This window comes from Rhinoraja longicauda, chromosome 23 (genome assembly GCF_053455715.1).
Source record: "Rhinoraja longicauda isolate Sanriku21f chromosome 23, sRhiLon1.1, whole genome shotgun sequence".
NCBI lineage: Eukaryota > Metazoa > Chordata > Chondrichthyes > Rajiformes > Arhynchobatidae > Rhinoraja > Rhinoraja longicauda.
In genome coordinates, this window is record NC_135975.1 from 8,715,759 (window position 1) to 8,733,272 (window position 17,514).

At 44.4% G+C, this 17,514-nt stretch overlaps 1 protein-coding gene across 1 annotated transcript in view; it reads right to left on the reverse strand.

Annotated features, from left to right (window-relative positions):
- ube2h (ubiquitin-conjugating enzyme E2H (UBC8 homolog, yeast)) overlaps positions 1-17,514 on the reverse strand; it is an 80,822-nt gene that overhangs the window by 28,576 nt on the left and 34,732 nt on the right. The window contains exon 2 of the mRNA XM_078419541.1: positions 2,461-2,537. Coding sequence (XP_078275667.1) covers positions 2,461-2,537 — 77 coding nt within the window. The remainder of the gene's footprint in view (positions 1-2,460; positions 2,538-17,514) is intronic.

A 17,514-nucleotide genomic window follows, 5' to 3' on the forward strand; every position in this document is an offset into this window, starting at 1 on the left:
CCAGGATGACCAACCTGTAAGAATTATGATGTTTTAATACACAGTTCAAAAATTACATTGCAAATTTTTAATCTTTTGATCCAACAACTGAGAAGATTTCACCTTTTCTTGCTTCTGAAGACAGAAACATTGAACTTTCACACTATAAATCCACATAAAGGAAAATAATCAAAGGATACGAGTACGTAGGGTTGGGTATGTGAGAACAATGAATGTAGATCTACCTTAATCCTCCCTAATTAAGGGCAGATTAGGGCATCCCTACCTTAAATGTACAAATCAATCAAGTCATTTCTACTTAAAATTCCCTACATCATAAATGAGCATGTTTACCTATCCTTAACTACCCTCAAGCATGTAGAATTATATCTCATTAAGCATGTGCAGTCAATGTGAACCTCTCTTATAGCTGGTAGGTAGGAAATCTTAGATCTCTGCTCAATAGTAAGGAGGCAATGACAGCCAATCTCCAAGTCAATGTATTGGATGAAGAGATTAAAAGTACCATTAGCAAATTTGCAGATGATACAAAGCTGGGTAGTAGTGTGAACTGTGAGGAAGATGCTGAGGTTGCAGGGTGACTTGGACAGGTTGTGTGAGTGGGCGGATGCATGGCAGATGCAGTTTAATGTGGATAAGTGTGAGGTTATCCACTTTGGTGGTAGGAATAGGAAGGCAGAGTATTATCTGAATGGTGTCAAGTTAGGAACAAGGGACGTACAACGAGATCTGGGTGTCCTAGTGCATCAGTCACTGAAAGGAAGCATGCAGGTACAGCAGACAGTGAAGAAAGCCAATGGAATGTTGGCCTTCATAACAAGAGGAGTTGAGTATAGGAGCAAAGAGGTCCTTCTGCAGTTGTACAGGGCCCTAGTGAGACCGCACCTGGAGTACTGTGCGCAGTTTTGGTCTCCAAATTTGAGGAAGGATATTCTTGCTATTGAGGGTGTGCAGCATAGGTTTACTAGGTTAATTCCCGGAATGGCGGGACTGTCATATGTTGAAAGACTGGAGCGACTAGGCTTGTATACACTGGAATTTAGAAGGATGAGAGGAGATCTTATCGAAACTTATAAGATTATTAAGGGGTTGGACACGTTAGAGGCAGGAAACATGTTCCCAATGTTGGGGGAGTCCAGAACAAGGGGCCACAGTTTAAGAATAAGGGGTAGGCCATTTAGAACTGAGATGAGGAAAAACTTTTACAGTCAGAGTTGTGAATCTGTGGAATTCTCTGCCTCAGAAGGCAGTGGAGGCCAATTCTCTGAATGCATTCAAGAATGTTTGGGGTCAGGATCCTTCTTCAGACTCAAGCATGTTTATTAATTGCAATAATTGCTCTCGTAAAGAGTGGTTTCGAACTCGATCAATGGAACTGAACGATCCATTTAATACCCAAGTATTGGCTGCAATAAACTTACACCAGTTAGTTTGCTATCATGGATATGGAGGACTAGCTGCTGGAGATATAATTAACAATTCTGCAACCCTCTTTTTGATTTTCCAAAGGCAATTGCAATTCATTGCTTCAGTTATTTAGTATTGATCATGTAATTTTGATGCTTTCAATACTGATCGATTACTAGTTTAATTATTCATTCATAATAAGCACACAATTGTGTCTGAAAAAGGGTCCTAACCCAAATCACCGTCTATCTATTTCCCTCCACAGATGTTGCTCGATCTGCTAAGTTCCTCCAGCACTTTTTTGATGACTTCGTTGTAGACAGAGCAGGAATCGAGAGAGGGGCCACACGACCCTCAGGGATTTTCTTCCAATTTTTCAAGTTAATTTTCTCCTCATCCTGGAGATATTGACACTGAGCTGAGGTGTAGGTCGACAGGTGCCAGTTAGTCTTCAATACTTTTGCCCAGTGAGCATTCTTCATGCACAAGATTGCACTTGATCTCATGGTTTGTTATTATCTGACTAGTGTGGGAGCAGACATTCATTTAAGACAAATCAGCCTTGGCAATGAACCACCTACTGTTGAACAAGTTTAGGTTTACACACGAAAAATGTTCATCTTTAGCACGGAATTAAAGACTGTACTCTTACCACGAAGCTTTGTGGGAATGGGGTAAAAAAATTGACAAAAAGGCACCTCTATTTCAGATCTAAAAATGTAGCTTCTAATAGAAGGACAAGTTTCACACAGGCAATGAAATGTGGTCTTGTACATTGTTCAACAGACTGGATAACTTTTGACTAAGGAAATATTAATTGTATAAACTCAACACAAGCATGTGGTGCTGATCAAGTAAATACTTCATGAAATGGAAGTGCCCATAAATTATTAACAATGCATAAATTTTCCCATGTACTTTTGCATAATGAGATTATATCACTCAGAAGTCTGATATTTATCTGCTCTAATTCACCCATCACCCAACAATATGCAAGTCAGTGGCACTCTTAATTTGTGTCCAAAGCATTCGGAACATTGCATGTCTACTTACTTCCTTGTGGTCCATAAAACTTGACTACAAATTCATTCAGCCCACCAAGTATGGTAACTTCATGCTTGCTTTCAATACTGAAAATGTGTCAAGGAAAGCACAAAATGCAGAACAGAGACAATTTCCAAATAATTCATTAAAGGATGTTAACTGAATTCGTTTAAAAAAAATAAAAGTGGAAATACAGAGCAATGGGTTCTGAAGAAAGTACAGTCAAGACTGTATAAATTAAAACAGAAAATACTGTCAATACTCAGCAGGTCAGGCAACATTTGTGCAAAAAAAGTTAATGGTTCTGGTACTGGACTCTTGAACTGGCCTGAAGCATTGATTATTTCTCTTCCCACAGATGTTGCATGACTTGTACTCTTTCCAGCATGTACTGATTTTACTTTGGATTTTCAACATCTGTCAGTTTATGATGAACATTGTAGGGAATTATCATCTCACTAAAATAGCTTCTTCAACGTTCAGAATAAATCAGTTTTGATCCCAATTTTAAAGTAACATATTGCTCTGAAATTGCACAAAGAACCACAATCTTAATTTTCTCTCCAACATTTTAATTGCTCTCCAAATAGCAAAACACAGCCTACTTTCGCAACCTTTAGAGCATATTTAACTTTGAAACATTTATGAAAGGTGTCGACAAATTGATTGAGAAGAAATTGTAATTTCCAGAACAGCCAAGGTCAAAAAGCCTTGAGGTTCTGGAAGACAGGAAGAGAAATAGCAACGACACACGAGGACACAACACAAGCCCAGTCTAAAGAAGGGTCCTGACTCAAAACATCACCTGCCCATTCCCTCCACAGAAGCTGCTTGACCCATAGTTCTTCGAGAAAAAGCAACGTTTAGAGAGGGGGTCTTGATGACTGTTTACAATGGAACAGATTTAGTTGTGATAAGCAATACGCAGAAACAGAGTGGAACATGAACATGTATAAATGTATTTTTAGAAATAACGTGCAAAAAGATAAGTTAAAAGAGGTTGACAGGGATAAACATTAGGAAGTAGTTTTAACCTTAAGTGTACAATCAGTTCATGTTTTATTTTTACAAGCCTGGTGTCTAAAAGTGTTCTGGAACTGTAAAGGAAACATTCATCCCTCAAAACTGAGCCAAGGCAGACTGAAACTGCCCTCAGAGCACCAAAATACAGTAAAACCAAAAACCCCAAGTCTTTCAGAAGTTAATTCTACAGTTAATCCAAATTGATGCCAAGTGCTTTTATGTTACAGAATTATCTGTACATTGCCCAGTGAGTTCATAATAGTCTCAATGAGGACAAACTTGTATTGCAATGTACCTAAAATCTGCAATCCAAAATTGGAATTGGTTTCTCAATTGCATGAGAATAGACTTACAATACAGTTCTCTGTACCTGACTGACTAGAAGCTTTCCTCATTCTCTCTATAATTTCAGATGTCTAATTAATCTGTGCCATACCAGCTCACAGGTGAAATTCTCCTTTGCTTCAGTGTAATACGGCCTGTTGCAATCTCCACTAGCCTATTTCATTATTTAAGTAAGTTCCCACAATGACTGCAACAATGATTGGGATGGAGTAGAGAAGACCTATGGAAAATAATGGTTTGCTTTCTCACCATTAATAAAGCACTTGAACATGCAATAAAATAGATGTGAGCAAGTTCAAGGAAGGTACCAGTAAGAGTTCAAGGAAGAAAGTAGGAAGAAAAAATGTATGCACATGTAGTGGGTGCGGTCACCGCGGTAATCAGGCCAGACGCCAGGTGAGTAATTAATAACTTTATTACCTGTGGTACCAAACACCGCACTCAAGAAGAACGTGAGTCGACACACCCAAACCCTTTATAGTCCCAGACCACCTGACCCAAGGGGACTGACCCAGGAAGTGACCTAATCCCTCCCGTCCACTGAGTGCCGAGTGGAATGACCAAGGGAGTGGCCTAGCCCCCGGGTGCCGCCACAGTACCCCCCCCCCCCCCCCCAAGAACCGAAGGCACGAAACGGACAGGGGGACGGACGAAACGGCCAGCCCGTGTGCGCGCCACGGCGGGCGCAGGAAGCAGAAACACCCCGCCAGGGGAAGGCACCCGCGGGAACTTCGGGGGTAAGGGCCGGGACGCGGGACGACCCCGAGGGCGAGGCTGCGCCAGTAGAACCGGCTGGCTAATGTCCACATGCGCCGGCTTCAGCCGTGAAAGAGAGACCGTCTCAGGACGACCCCCCATGTCCAACACGAAGGTGGCAGAGCCCCGCTCAAGCACTTTGAACGGTCCCTCATAAGGCCGCTGAAGGGTTGGCCGGTGGGCATCCCGACGCAGGAACACAAAAGGACAGTCCTGCAGGGCGGAAGGGACATGTGACCGCACCGAACCGTGGCGAGACGTCGGCACTGGCGCCAGCGAGCCCACCGTCTCCCGAAGGCGTTGCAGGGCGGCTGAGGGCTGTTCTGCCTGACCCTGGGTGGAGGGAACGAACTCTCCGGGCACCGTCAACGGAGCCCCGTAAACCAATTCCGCCGAGGAGGTGGCCAAGTCCTCCTTGGGGGCGGTGCGGACACCCAGTAAAACCCACGGCAACGCGTCAACCCAGTCCGGGCCAACGAGCCGGGCCTTCAGAGCGGCCTTGAACTGGCGGTGGAAACGCTCCACCAGGCCGTTCGCCTGCGGATGGTACGCTGTGGTGCGGTGCAGGTTAACCCCCAGCAGTTGGGCCATGGATGACCACAGCTCGGAGGTGAATTGTGGCCCCCTGTCGGACGTAATATCGAGCGGAACCCCAAATCTGGCAATCCAATTTGCCGCCAAGGCACGGGCACAAGTAGAGGCACACGTGTCCGGCAGTGGAACTGCCTCCGGCCACCGCGTGAAACGGTCCACCATTGTCAGGAGGTAGGTGAAACCCCGAGAAGGCGGCAGCGGCCCCACGATGTCCACATGGATGTGGTCAAAACGGTGGCGAGGGACGGGGAACTCCTGGAGCGGCGCACGCACATGCCGCTGTACCTTTGAGGTTTGGCACGGGATGCAGGTGCGCACCCAATGCCCAACCTGCTTGCGTAACCCGTGCCAAACGAAACGGGAAGCCACGAGGGTCGTCGTCGCCCGAATGGAAGGGTGGGACAGCCCGTGGAGCACCTCGAACACCCGGCGTCGCCAGGCAACAGGCACGATTGGGCGTGGCTGCCCGGTGGACACATCGCAAAGCAGCGTCGCGCCCCCAGTGCCACAGGGAACGTCCTCCAACCTGAGGCCCGAAACGGCGGTACGGTAGGCGGACATCTCGTTATCGGACAGCTGGGCCGCCGCCAGGGCTGAGTAGTCGATTCCATCAGCCACTTGCAGGACGGCGTGGACCGCGGGTCGAGACAAGGCGTCGGCCATCCGGTTGTCTTTACCCCCGATGAAACGGATGGAGGTAGTAAATTCCGAGATGTAAGCCAGCTGCCGCTGCTGGCGAGCTGACCACGGGTCGGACACCTTGGCGAAAGCGAAAGTAAGGGGCTTGTGGTCCGTGTACGCGGTGAAAGTCCGCCCCTCGAGAAAATAGCGGAAGTGGCGGACCGCAAGGTAAAGGGCAAGGAGCTCGCGGTCAAAAGCACTGTAGTTCCGCTGTGCGCCGCTGAGGTGCCTACTGAAGAAGGCAAGAGGCTTCCAACACCCATCCGTGTGCTGTTCGAGCACCGCCCCAACCGCTACTTCCGAAGCGTCGACCGTCAGGCTGGTTGGTGCATCAACCCGTGGATGCACGAGCATCGTGGCCGCAGCCAGGGCTTCCTTGGCGTGTTGGAACGCCGCCACCGCATCGTCGGTCCATTCGACCTCCCTGCGCTTGCCCGCCATGAGGTGGAACAGCGGGCGCATGATCCGGGCTGCAGATGGCACAAATCGGTGGTAAAAGGCCACCATTCCCACGAACTCCTGGAGGCCCTTCACGGTGGTCGGGCGTGGAAACTGGCGCACCGCGTCCACCTTGTTCGGGAGCGGCAGCACACCGTGCGGGGTCACGTGGTGGCCCAGGAATTCGATGGATGCCACCCCGAAACGGCATTTGGTGATGTTGATGGCCAGCCCATGATCGCTAAGGCGTTGGCATAGCTGGCGGAGATGGGCAATATGCTCCTGTCTCGAGCGGCTCGCCACCAATATGTCGTCCAGGTATACGAATACGAATTCCAAGCCACGGCACACGCAGTCCATAAGCCGCTGAAAGGCTTGCGCAGCGTTCTTGAGTCCGAACGGCATGCGGAGGAATTCGAATAGGCCAAATGGCGTCACGATTGCCGTCTTGGGGACGTAGTCGGGGTGGACTGGAATTTGGTTATAGCCACGCACCAGGTCGACCTTGGAAAATACCGTGGCCCCAGCCAGGTGGGCATTAAAATCCTGGATGTGAGGGACCGGATACCTGTCGGCGATTGTGGCATCGTTAAGCCGGCGGTAATCTCCGCAAGGACGCCAACCACCGTCTGCCTTGGGGACCATATGTAGCGGGGACGCCCACGGGCTGTCTGAACGGCGCACGATCCCCAGTGACTCCATAAGGCGGAACTCCTCCCGAGCGAGACGGAGCTTGTCCGGTGGAAGACGCCGTGCCCGGGCGTACAAGGGCGGGCCAGTAGTCGTTATATGGTGCACCACCCCATGCTTCGGGGCGGCGGAGTGGAACTGGGGGTCCAGAATATCGGGGAATTCGGCCAGAATTCGTGAGAACGCAGCGTCCACGGACGACAGGGGCCCATCAGGACGCACGACCGGGTCGCCCAAGCGGAGGAAAATGGGCTGCAGAGTGACAGAGTGCACTAAACGCTGCCGCTTAACGTCCACGAGCAGGGAATGTGCCCGTAGGAAATCCGCACCCAACAGTGGCTGGGACACATCCGCGATCACAAATGGCCACGAGAAGCTGCTCGCCCCGAATTTGAGGGAGATCGTGCGCACACCATATGACCGGATTGTGGTCCCGTTGGCTGCGGCGAGGAGGGGACCGCGGTTACCACTACGGAGGTCAGCCTGCGAAGGGGGAACAACACTCACCTCCGCCCCGGTGTCCATGAGGAAACGGGCCCCGGAGCGGCGGTCCCACGCAAACACACGATGAATCTGGCCGGCCGCCGAAGCAATCAGTGACGGCCGGCCTCTGCGTTTCCCGGGAACGAACAGGGCTGCCGGCATTGACGGGCCGAAGGGACCCACCGCCGATGGAAGTAGCACCAGCCCCCTCTGCTGGGTTCCGTGAAAACGGGCGGCTGTGCGGGCCGATCTGACCACCAGCGACCTCCGGTGGCGTATGGAGGAACTGCCGGCAGGCTGCGCGCGACCCCTGGGTCCGACCACCAGCGACCTCCGGTGGCGGATGGGGGAACTGCAGGCGGGCCGTGCGAAAAAGACGCGCCGCCGGCTGGGTGAGCTGCTGAAGCCGGATACCGTCGGGAAGGCTGTCGGGGAGCGGTAGTAATGCGGGCGATCGAGGCTCCTACCTGCGGGTAGTCGTCGGCCGTCGGATGGACTTCCAACGTGTCGAGGGCCAGGTGACGGGCCATCATGAGCTCATCGGCGCGCCTGCCCAATGCCTGCATGTTGGGGAACGGGGCGTCGAGGAGCTGCTGGCGGAGGTCGGACGGCAGCAGCATCAGGTAAACATGTTTAAAAAGGAACCCGGGCTCGTAGTCGCCTAGCAGTGCCTGCATGTCGGCCAGTAGTACCGACGGGCGGCGGTCACCCAGGGGCGGCATTCGGAGGATCCTGGTTGCCCGCTCAGCCTCGCAGAGGCCGAACTGCTGACGGAGGAAGGCTTTAAGGGCCACGTATTTATCGGTTGCCGGGGGGTCGCGGAGGAAGGGTCGGACCAGGCGCGCGGTGGCCGGGTCGAGGGCGCTGACCACGTGAAAGTATTTAGTGGCGTCGGCAGTTATGCCCCGCAGGGCGAACTGTGCCTCGGCCTGGTCAAACCAGAAGTCGGGGTCCTCGGTCCACAATGGAGGCAGCCACACCGACACGGCGTGGATAGCGGCGCGGGCGGCAGGGTCCGCGGGAAGGTCCAAAAGCGGTTGTGGTTGTGGTTGACTGGAAGAGTCGGGTAGTAGCAGGTTCTGGTCCATCGCGACTTACGAGGGAAAGTCGGGGTCACCAGTGTAGTGGGTGCGGTCACCGCGGTAATCAGGTAATTAGTGGTACCAAACACCGCACTCAAGAAGAACGTGAGTCGACACACCCAAACCCTTTATAGTCCCAGACCACCTGACCCAAGGGGACTGACCCAGGAAGTGACCTAATCCCTCCTGTCCACTGAGTGCCGAGTGGAATGACCAAGGGAGTGGCCTAGCCCCCGGGTGCCGCCCCACACACATATACTCAACTCTATGACTCCAATAAGTTTTCTTTTATTTCAAATCATTCAAAGATTGAATGCAACCAGGACATCTTCTGTTCATTTCTCCTCGAATGCTCCCTCTCACATTATAGTCCAAAATCAGAGTAAAGTACAGGGTCTACAGTCTTCACGTACTGCTTAACAATAGCTTGTTAGTTTGAGTTAGGCTTGACTCTTCCGAATGCAATATAACTAAATCTTTTGGATTTCAGCCATTTAAAAGTTGCTCTCCTCGCCCCAAGACATGGTGGATACTTCAGCAGCAAACTAACTTCCATCGTCGGTTTCACTCCTTCATTCCTGTGGAATACGTCAACATTTACTGTACCCCATCACAACTTCTGCATTCCCCCCCTCCTTCCATATTTCAACTTCAGCCCAGGCTCTACAATGTACGAAAAATAAAAAATGACCCCACTGGGTATTTATAGTAAATATTAATAGTTATATTAATATTAATAATTAATAGGTATTTCTAGTTTAAAAAATACATGCGCAGTTCAATTTAGGAATTGTTAGAAAGTTGGGAAATTTTTACCATTTAAATATCAGTGCAAGAGAAGTGTCAGTTTTAATTTTGAAGTACAAATCACAAGATATTACACTTAGATCACAAGCACAAAACCAATTATTTTGAAGGGACAAAGAAGAAGTAGTGGTAATCAGAAGTATTTAAGAGTAGACACAAAATATATTGGTTCCTGTTAAAGGAATGAGTCACAAGTGGAAAACGTATGATCAGTCAAGAGATGATACTAAAATTCATCATCTCTTCTAATATATTGATACTCAACCAAAACAATTGGACAAGAGAATGATCAGAAAGAAAGCAGAGTTTCTAGCATCCCAAAGTTCTATGGTGTATCATGAAGGTGGTGGTCCTGAGCAGAAACGTCATCTGTCCATTTCCATCCACAAATGCTGCCTGACCCTATTTCCCCAAGAAGGGTTTTGCTCAAGATTCCAGTAACTACAATCACTTGGGTCTCTAATTTGAACACACTATCATGATCAGAGTCCACATCGCTCAAAATACATTTGATATATTCTTTTTAGAATTTCATTTTGTGCAACTTGCAATATTTAACTCAAATTTATTCTGCAAAAGCAAAATGGCACATTAACAGAAATATATTATAAACATTTTTTTTTAATGTATCCAATTATAATCATTGTCTCTACTCATTTCCTGTAAATCTGGTTTACCAACCATTCTTCATTATTTTTCCTTACATATTCTCACAACAGGTTGGAGAACAAGATTCTGTTGGCTGGATAATTTTGTTAGATTAAAAAAGCTAAATATGCTCAGGATTTGTTTTTATTTTCATCCTCGTGATAACTGGAAAATGATTTTAAAATGCTTGCCAAAATGACAATGCTAAGTCTCATTGGAAATATGGGGCCCTTCTCCAAGATGTATGAAATTGGATACAGTCATTGAAATAAATAATTGGTCAAGTCCGATGGGTTTTCATCTTTAAAAACGTAAATTTCATTAAAATAAGCAGATTTTGGTCCCTTTAAAATAGGGAGATTGAGAGCTTGCTCATTATGTTCTTTTTATTTAAATTGATAAGACTGCACAAACAATAGAACACTTGTTACTAGAATTGTATTTAAATAAAATGTTCTTACAGCATATAGAACAGACAGCACCAAGTAACACAATTCAATACATCTATAATTAAACCATCTCTGCTCAGAACATTTTAAACTGAGTAACAGTAGAATGACTCACTGCTGGTTAAACAGTATGTCATGTGAAGGGAGTAATTGCAAGGAAATTAAAAATATCATATAATAAATTATTCAACATACTGGTAATGCAATAAAACAGTATTAGTTTAATATCTTCATAACTGATGACAATGGAGACAAAAGTCAAATTGAATACCAGACATCACAATTAATCTCAGAAAGCTGCAAAATGGCCCGTTTCATCTGTTACTGGTACGACAGACAGTTTCTCACAATAAATGAAAATGTAACTCAAAGGCAACCAACTTTAACAAGTTATGAGGCACGCTGGGAAAATTAACATCTTGACTTATTGGCACAGGTGAAGTTGTTCTGGAGATCTTTTCCAACAGGTGAAATCATGTCTCTAGGGCCCATATAATCCATTCATCAGTTTTTAGCAAGAACGGAACAAGTGTTAGACCAAGAAAAGGCAAGTCATGGATGGAAAAATATGGGGAGAAGAAGAATGTATTATTCACTACAATTGCCCAATTCACAAAATTAGGAAGCTGAATGTTTCAACCAAATGTCTGGACAATCCAGCACCTCATTTGGCTTGATACTGGTATTGGAAAAGTAAAACCAGGATAGCCATTTCAAAAGAATAGGGAGTGGCACGTCTAGGGAACATTGTATTTAATAGAGCCAAATGGTTAATTAGGGCAAGACAAATAAAATGGTTCTTACATCGGATTTGCCACAGTACAATAAGCCTGTTTTTGAGAAGTGTCATGGAAAAAAAATTAAGATTAAATTAATTTAGTTAATTAGAAATATGCATTTGCATCATTACTTTGGTGATTTGAAAGTGATCTTAATTTAGAACGGAATTTTACCCACTATGCTGCTCTTTCAAAGAAAAACTAACTTCGCTATTGTCATCATAATAAAAATAGAAACATACAATAGGTGCAGGAGGCGGCCATTTGGCCCATGAGCCAGCACCGCCATTCATTGTGATCATGGCTGATCAAATACAATTAATAACCTGTGCCTGCCTTCTCCCCATATCCCTTGATTCCACTAGCCCCTAAACTCATCAAGTTACTCATCACAACTTTCAGTTAGTATTACTGAGCCCAATAGCCCAGGAAACACCACATGTAATTTATATCTGACCTATGGTTAGTTGTGCCATGTTTATGAAGACCTTGGGAATGGATGCAACTGATACCTATTTTAAAGTTGAGTCAGTGTTATGCAAGAAAAAGAAACTGCCGATATTCCTGCCATTGATCTCACCAAGCTGTGACCATCACTAGGAAACACATGTGGACAACAAGTAATGAAACAGCTTTGGCTGCAATTTCTCCTAACAAATCAATTCAGCCTGTCATGATATGATCCAGGTCGTTCCATGAAAATGGGTGTTATAGTATAGAGTTAGAGGATTACTGGATCGTGAGGAACTGTGTTTTAAAGAAAAGTTTAGAAAACAAAGAAACAAATCTAAAAAATATGTTATTTGCTAACAACTGAACTAAATGGAAATCATTCATTATTTTTAAAGTAATAATTCCACACATTTCCCACTGTCTCTCATGTGTCTTTGGTTTTAAAATGCAACCTCAAGTGTTACCAAAGCAACCTAAAAATAATCACAAAGTACTTAAGTTACTTAACCCTTTGGCAGCCAATTTTCTCCGCTCTTCTAACGCACTGACTGCAAAATTTCAGAGCCAGCTGTTTTCATTGGTGTTTGAATGGAAAGGACGGGATTTCATACCAGAGGTAGATCCTGTCAACAAGTATCAGTATTTAACACGTATGAATTTCTATTCCCAATTTCAGAGCAAAACGAAGTGTAACATAGTTATCAGTGCCAGACATCTGCTTATGCAGCAGTGTTAATCAATGCTAGACTGTGCATTTCAGCTGTTCATTAGATAAATACGCAAGCTTCCATGAATTCCAATGAATTTGAATAAGAACAGACTAATATACTTTCCTGATGTTTGTTTAGTATCAGGTTCAGTAAAGGATATCAGAAAACAGGATACTGACAAGAGCTTCAGAAGTCCATCTGCCACCCCCAAGGAGACATAAAGGCAAAAGGCAAATCTATTAACAGAGTTCTCAGTCACATACTCAACTTCCAAAAAATTATTTGGGTCTCTAGTATCAACACTTACCCCATAAAAGAGCTTGTTGTTGTGCAAAGCTGGCAGGTGTATTCACAGACATTTAACCTCTCCCTGCATTAACCTGTGGTTCCCACCTGCTTCAAAACAACCACTATCATTCCAGTGCCAAAGAAAAATAATTTGCTTTAATGACAATAGTCTGGTGGCTCCGACATCCGCTACCATGAAATGCTTCGAGAGGCTGGTCTGGTCATGGCACACATCAGTCCCAGCCTAGACCCAATGCAATTTGGCTGGCATCGTAACAGGTTCATCCGAATAACACAGGGTCCTACGTCAGACTTGATTAACTGTAGCTCCACCTTCAACACCATAATTCCAACCAAATTCATCTACAAACTTGTGGACTTTGTATCCTCTCTAAAACTATATCCTTGACTTCCTGACACAGACTGCAACCATTAAGGATAGGTGACAAAGCTACACTTCATGCTGTCTCAGCAAAGCCACCAGCATAATCAATGACTCATCTCACCCCAGACACTCCCTCTTCTCCCCTCTCCCATCAGACAAAAGGTACAGAAGTGTGAAAATATACACCTCCAAATTCAGGGACAGTTTCTTCACAGCTGTTATCCAGCAACTGAACCATCCTATCACCAACCAGAGAGCAGTCCTGAGCTACCATCTACCTCATTGGAGCCCCTCGGACTATCTTAATCAGACTTTTCTGGACATTATCTTGCACTAAATGTTATTCCCTTTATTCTGTATGTGTACACAGTGGGTGGTTTGTATGTGTTCATGTATAGTCTTTCCATTGACTGGATAAAATGCAACAAAAAAACTTTTCACTGCACTGTGCACGTGACAATAAACTAAACTAACATCCTTCACAATAATTCCAAACAATAATTGTGCATCCTCAGCCCCTTACTATTCTTCCTTTACACTTTCTTTGCAAATGTGCGGTTTGTAAACGTACCCACATTACTGGTTGGCTCCATTGCCCAATCTAACTATTTTCTGAAACATTATCATCATCAATGAGACAGTACTGTTGGTAAACGTTGGTAGAACATGAAGCTAATTGTCATACATTATCATTACTTTTAATAACATATCTTCTTGTTGTTTTATACTAAGACTACTTGAATTTTGTATGCAGGTATTATTTCATTTGAATGCATGGCATTATTTCAGTTGAATGCAGGGCTCTGCTGAACAGCAGTACAAGGTTTAGTTTAGCGTCCACCATACTCAAGCACTGTTGCTATATTAGCTGACTCCTAAGGGATGAGAGGAAAAAACATTTTATACACCAAGTGACTGTTGAGGCTCACTCTAAAACTGTTGTTGCCAGGATATTTGTATCATTTTATTAGAAAATGAATAAATGCCTTGTGGCTTTCAATTGGGGTATTGAGTATAGACGTTGGGATGTATGTTACAATATGTAACACGTTGGTGAGACTCCATTTGGAATATTATGTTCAGTGTTGGTCGCTCTGCTATAGGAAGGATGTCATTAAGCTGGAAAAGAATGTAGAGAAGATTGACAAGGATATTGCCAGGTCTAGAGGGCCTGAGCTGTAGGGAGATGCTGGGAAGGCTAGGACTTTACTCCTTGGAGCACAGGAGGCCGAGCAGTGATTTTATAGGGGTGTATAAAATCATGGGGGGAAATAGATAGGGTGAATGCACAGAAACTTTTACCCAGAATTGGGGAAATCGAGAATCAGAGGATGTGGTTTAAGGTGAGCGGGGAAAGATTTAATAGGAACCCGAGGAGTAACTTTTTCCACACAGGCGTGGTGGGTATATGGAATGAGCTGCCAGAGGAGATAGTTGAGGCACATACAACAACATTTAAAAGACATTTGGACAAGTTAATAGATAGGAACAGTTTAGAGGGATATGGGCCAAACACGGGTAGTTGGGAATAGTGTAGATGGACAGGCCCGCATGGGTACCGCCGAGAACAAAGGGGACCATTGGGGACTAAATGGAATACTTTGTAACTTTGATGGCGCCCTATATGTGGCGGCTTTTTGCATACCTTGTGTATGTAAAACAAAGAATCTCACTGTGACATGTCACATGTGATAATAAACTATAATTCATTCATTCATTTAGATGGGGCATCTTGGTCGGCATGGACAAGTTGGGCTGAACAGCCAGTTTCCATGCTGTATGACTATTACAAAGCAAGGATAGAGATGTGGAGCTTAGTAGCTTAGTGTCTAAACACCAAACCCTCCCTCATTATCAGCAAGTCAAAGGAACTGATCATTTGCTTCAGGAAGTAGGGTGGAGAACACGCAGATCCCCAATGATTCTTACCAAGAGATGCATCAAAGAAAGCATCCTATGCAAATGCATTAAAAGCTTGGTATGTCAACTGCTCTGCCCAAGACCAAAAAAAAAGCAGAATGCTGTGGGCTGTGAAAGCAGTCAAGTCCATCACACATCCCAACCCACCCTCCCCACCTCCGCAACCTACTCCATCTACACTTCACACTGCCTCAGGAAAGCAGCCAACAATCAAGGACCACTCACACCCCAGTCATTCGTTCTTCTTCTGACAGGCATAAGAATCTAACACTTGAACAGACCTCTCATGCGCTAAGGATGTATTTGCGATCTTTCAATCCACTCTTTGAAGCACTTGCACTGTTTTTAATCTGTACTTTCTGTAACTAACATTAGACTCGGCATTGTTTATTTTCTCTTTTTCCACTATGTTAGTACATACAGCAATAATAAATCAATGCCACAGGCTTTCTATTGAATGGATCCGATATTGCTTGCCTTTAGTACCCTGGAACTGAATGATAATTCTCAATTATACTTAACCAGAGTTCACAAGAGTTGGTGAGGTTATGCATAATATTAATCGCATAACTCAAAATGACCCGAAAATAAAGTTTAAAAGACTGCCTTCCAATTTATGGCTTGTTTGCCAGTACCCATGAAGGGTGATCAATTCAGCCATCTTGGGATGAAAAAAGATATTCAATTTGGTGCAAGGAATCACAAAAATCGTGGAAGTATATTTTAGTTGGAGCGCAATTTTTACTGAAGACAATCACTACCAGTCTATGTACTATGTTGAGAATCATGTGTAAGAAGGAATTGCAGATGCTGGTTTAAACCAAAGATAGTTACTAGCTACTCCAGCTTTTTGAGTTTATCTTTGGTTTAAACCAGTATCTGCAGTTCCTTTCTACACATTTCGTTTACTCCATTGCGAAATCGCCTCAAAGTATGCCAAAAGTATTGAAGAAGTTCTCCTATTCTCTCTGATGAGAGTTCTGTAACATCCTCTCTCGCTGCACCACTTGTGCATTCATTTGTTCTATCTCTCTCTATATCACCATCGATATCTCTCATTTCCCTTTCCCCTTTGTCTCGAACTGAAACGTCACCCATTCCTTTTCTCCAGAGATGCTGACAGTTACTTCATCTTTTTGTGTCTATCTGGATGAGAATCATCCTTGGTTCAGTGGTAACACACTCATCAAGGTAAAAAAGTTGAAGGCTTAACCCTCTCCAGTTGAACACACAATCTAGGTTCAGACTCCAGGGCAAATGCAATACCAACAGACAAAGGAAATGCTGAGATGACAGTAATGCAATGACTATGCTTCTGGACAAGCATCCAGAGGCCTAGACTAATGAACCAAGTTTGAATTACACTATCATAGCTGGGGTTCTTAAATTCAAGTAATTAAGTCTGGAATCAAAGTGTTGGTATCACTTACACAATCAGATTATTGAAAATCTTACTAGTTCATTCTTCAACAAAAGAAAGGAGAGTCTCTGTCTGGTCTGGCCAATATGAGACATTAATCAGAAAACACCAATCCCATGTCAGCTTGAACCAGTCAATAAAAACTGTCATTTGGACATACGCTTTACTCTGTTTAGTTCGGTAATTACTGCCAAGAATTGAAGTGAAAGCAAACCATCCTCATAGGAGCTGTCTGATAAGGTGGTTAGAAAATTAAATAATGATAGTTACCCGATAACACAGCATAGTTAAAAGTTATTTTTTACTGGCAGTAGGCAGGAGTGATAAACTTTAATGGTGTGATTAGAAAGCTAACTGGTATGTTTCTGAAGCTCACTCATAATCTATTATGAGTGAATAAACCCACCCTACCCATTCAGATAAATCTAGTGGGAAATGCTCAAGCGACACATGGGAAATAACCCAAAAAATATAGGACATGAGAAAATTAGATTAGACTTTAATCATGGAGACTGATGCAAAGTATTTCCACACTGTAAACATCCTTCACCTTTTATAGCTGAGACAAATGTCAACAATTCTAGGGATTGTTCCAGGTTGGAAATGGAATTGCATGGCTATCAATAGATTTCCCAGCTAAATATATTTTAGTCTAACATAATAGTTTTAAATAACAGATGACCCTCAGTCCATCTGTCCCACTTAGCCACAACACTATTTCTAAATAATAAATCTCAATGATTAGGAGATCTTTGAAACTGTCAAATCTTCCAACATTCCTGTCAGTAATCTGCTCCAGAGATTCCCACTCCTTTGTTAAACTATTGCACTTGGATTCCCAATTTTGGCCCCAGTTTATAAATTAGAATCATTGTACTTAAATTATGTAAGAATACAATTCCATCAAAAGTATTTTCATTCTTTACTTAATTGTGAAAAAAGTTTGTTTTCTTGCATTTCAGAATTTCAGAATCATTTGCTCTGCAATCAACTAGATCAAATGTAAGCAACACAAATGATTAGCACAAAATATCATTAAAACAACTGTCAACATAACCTTGTCATTAAAAAGGTTTATTTAATATGGTAGCTTACTCACTTGCCTCTGAACA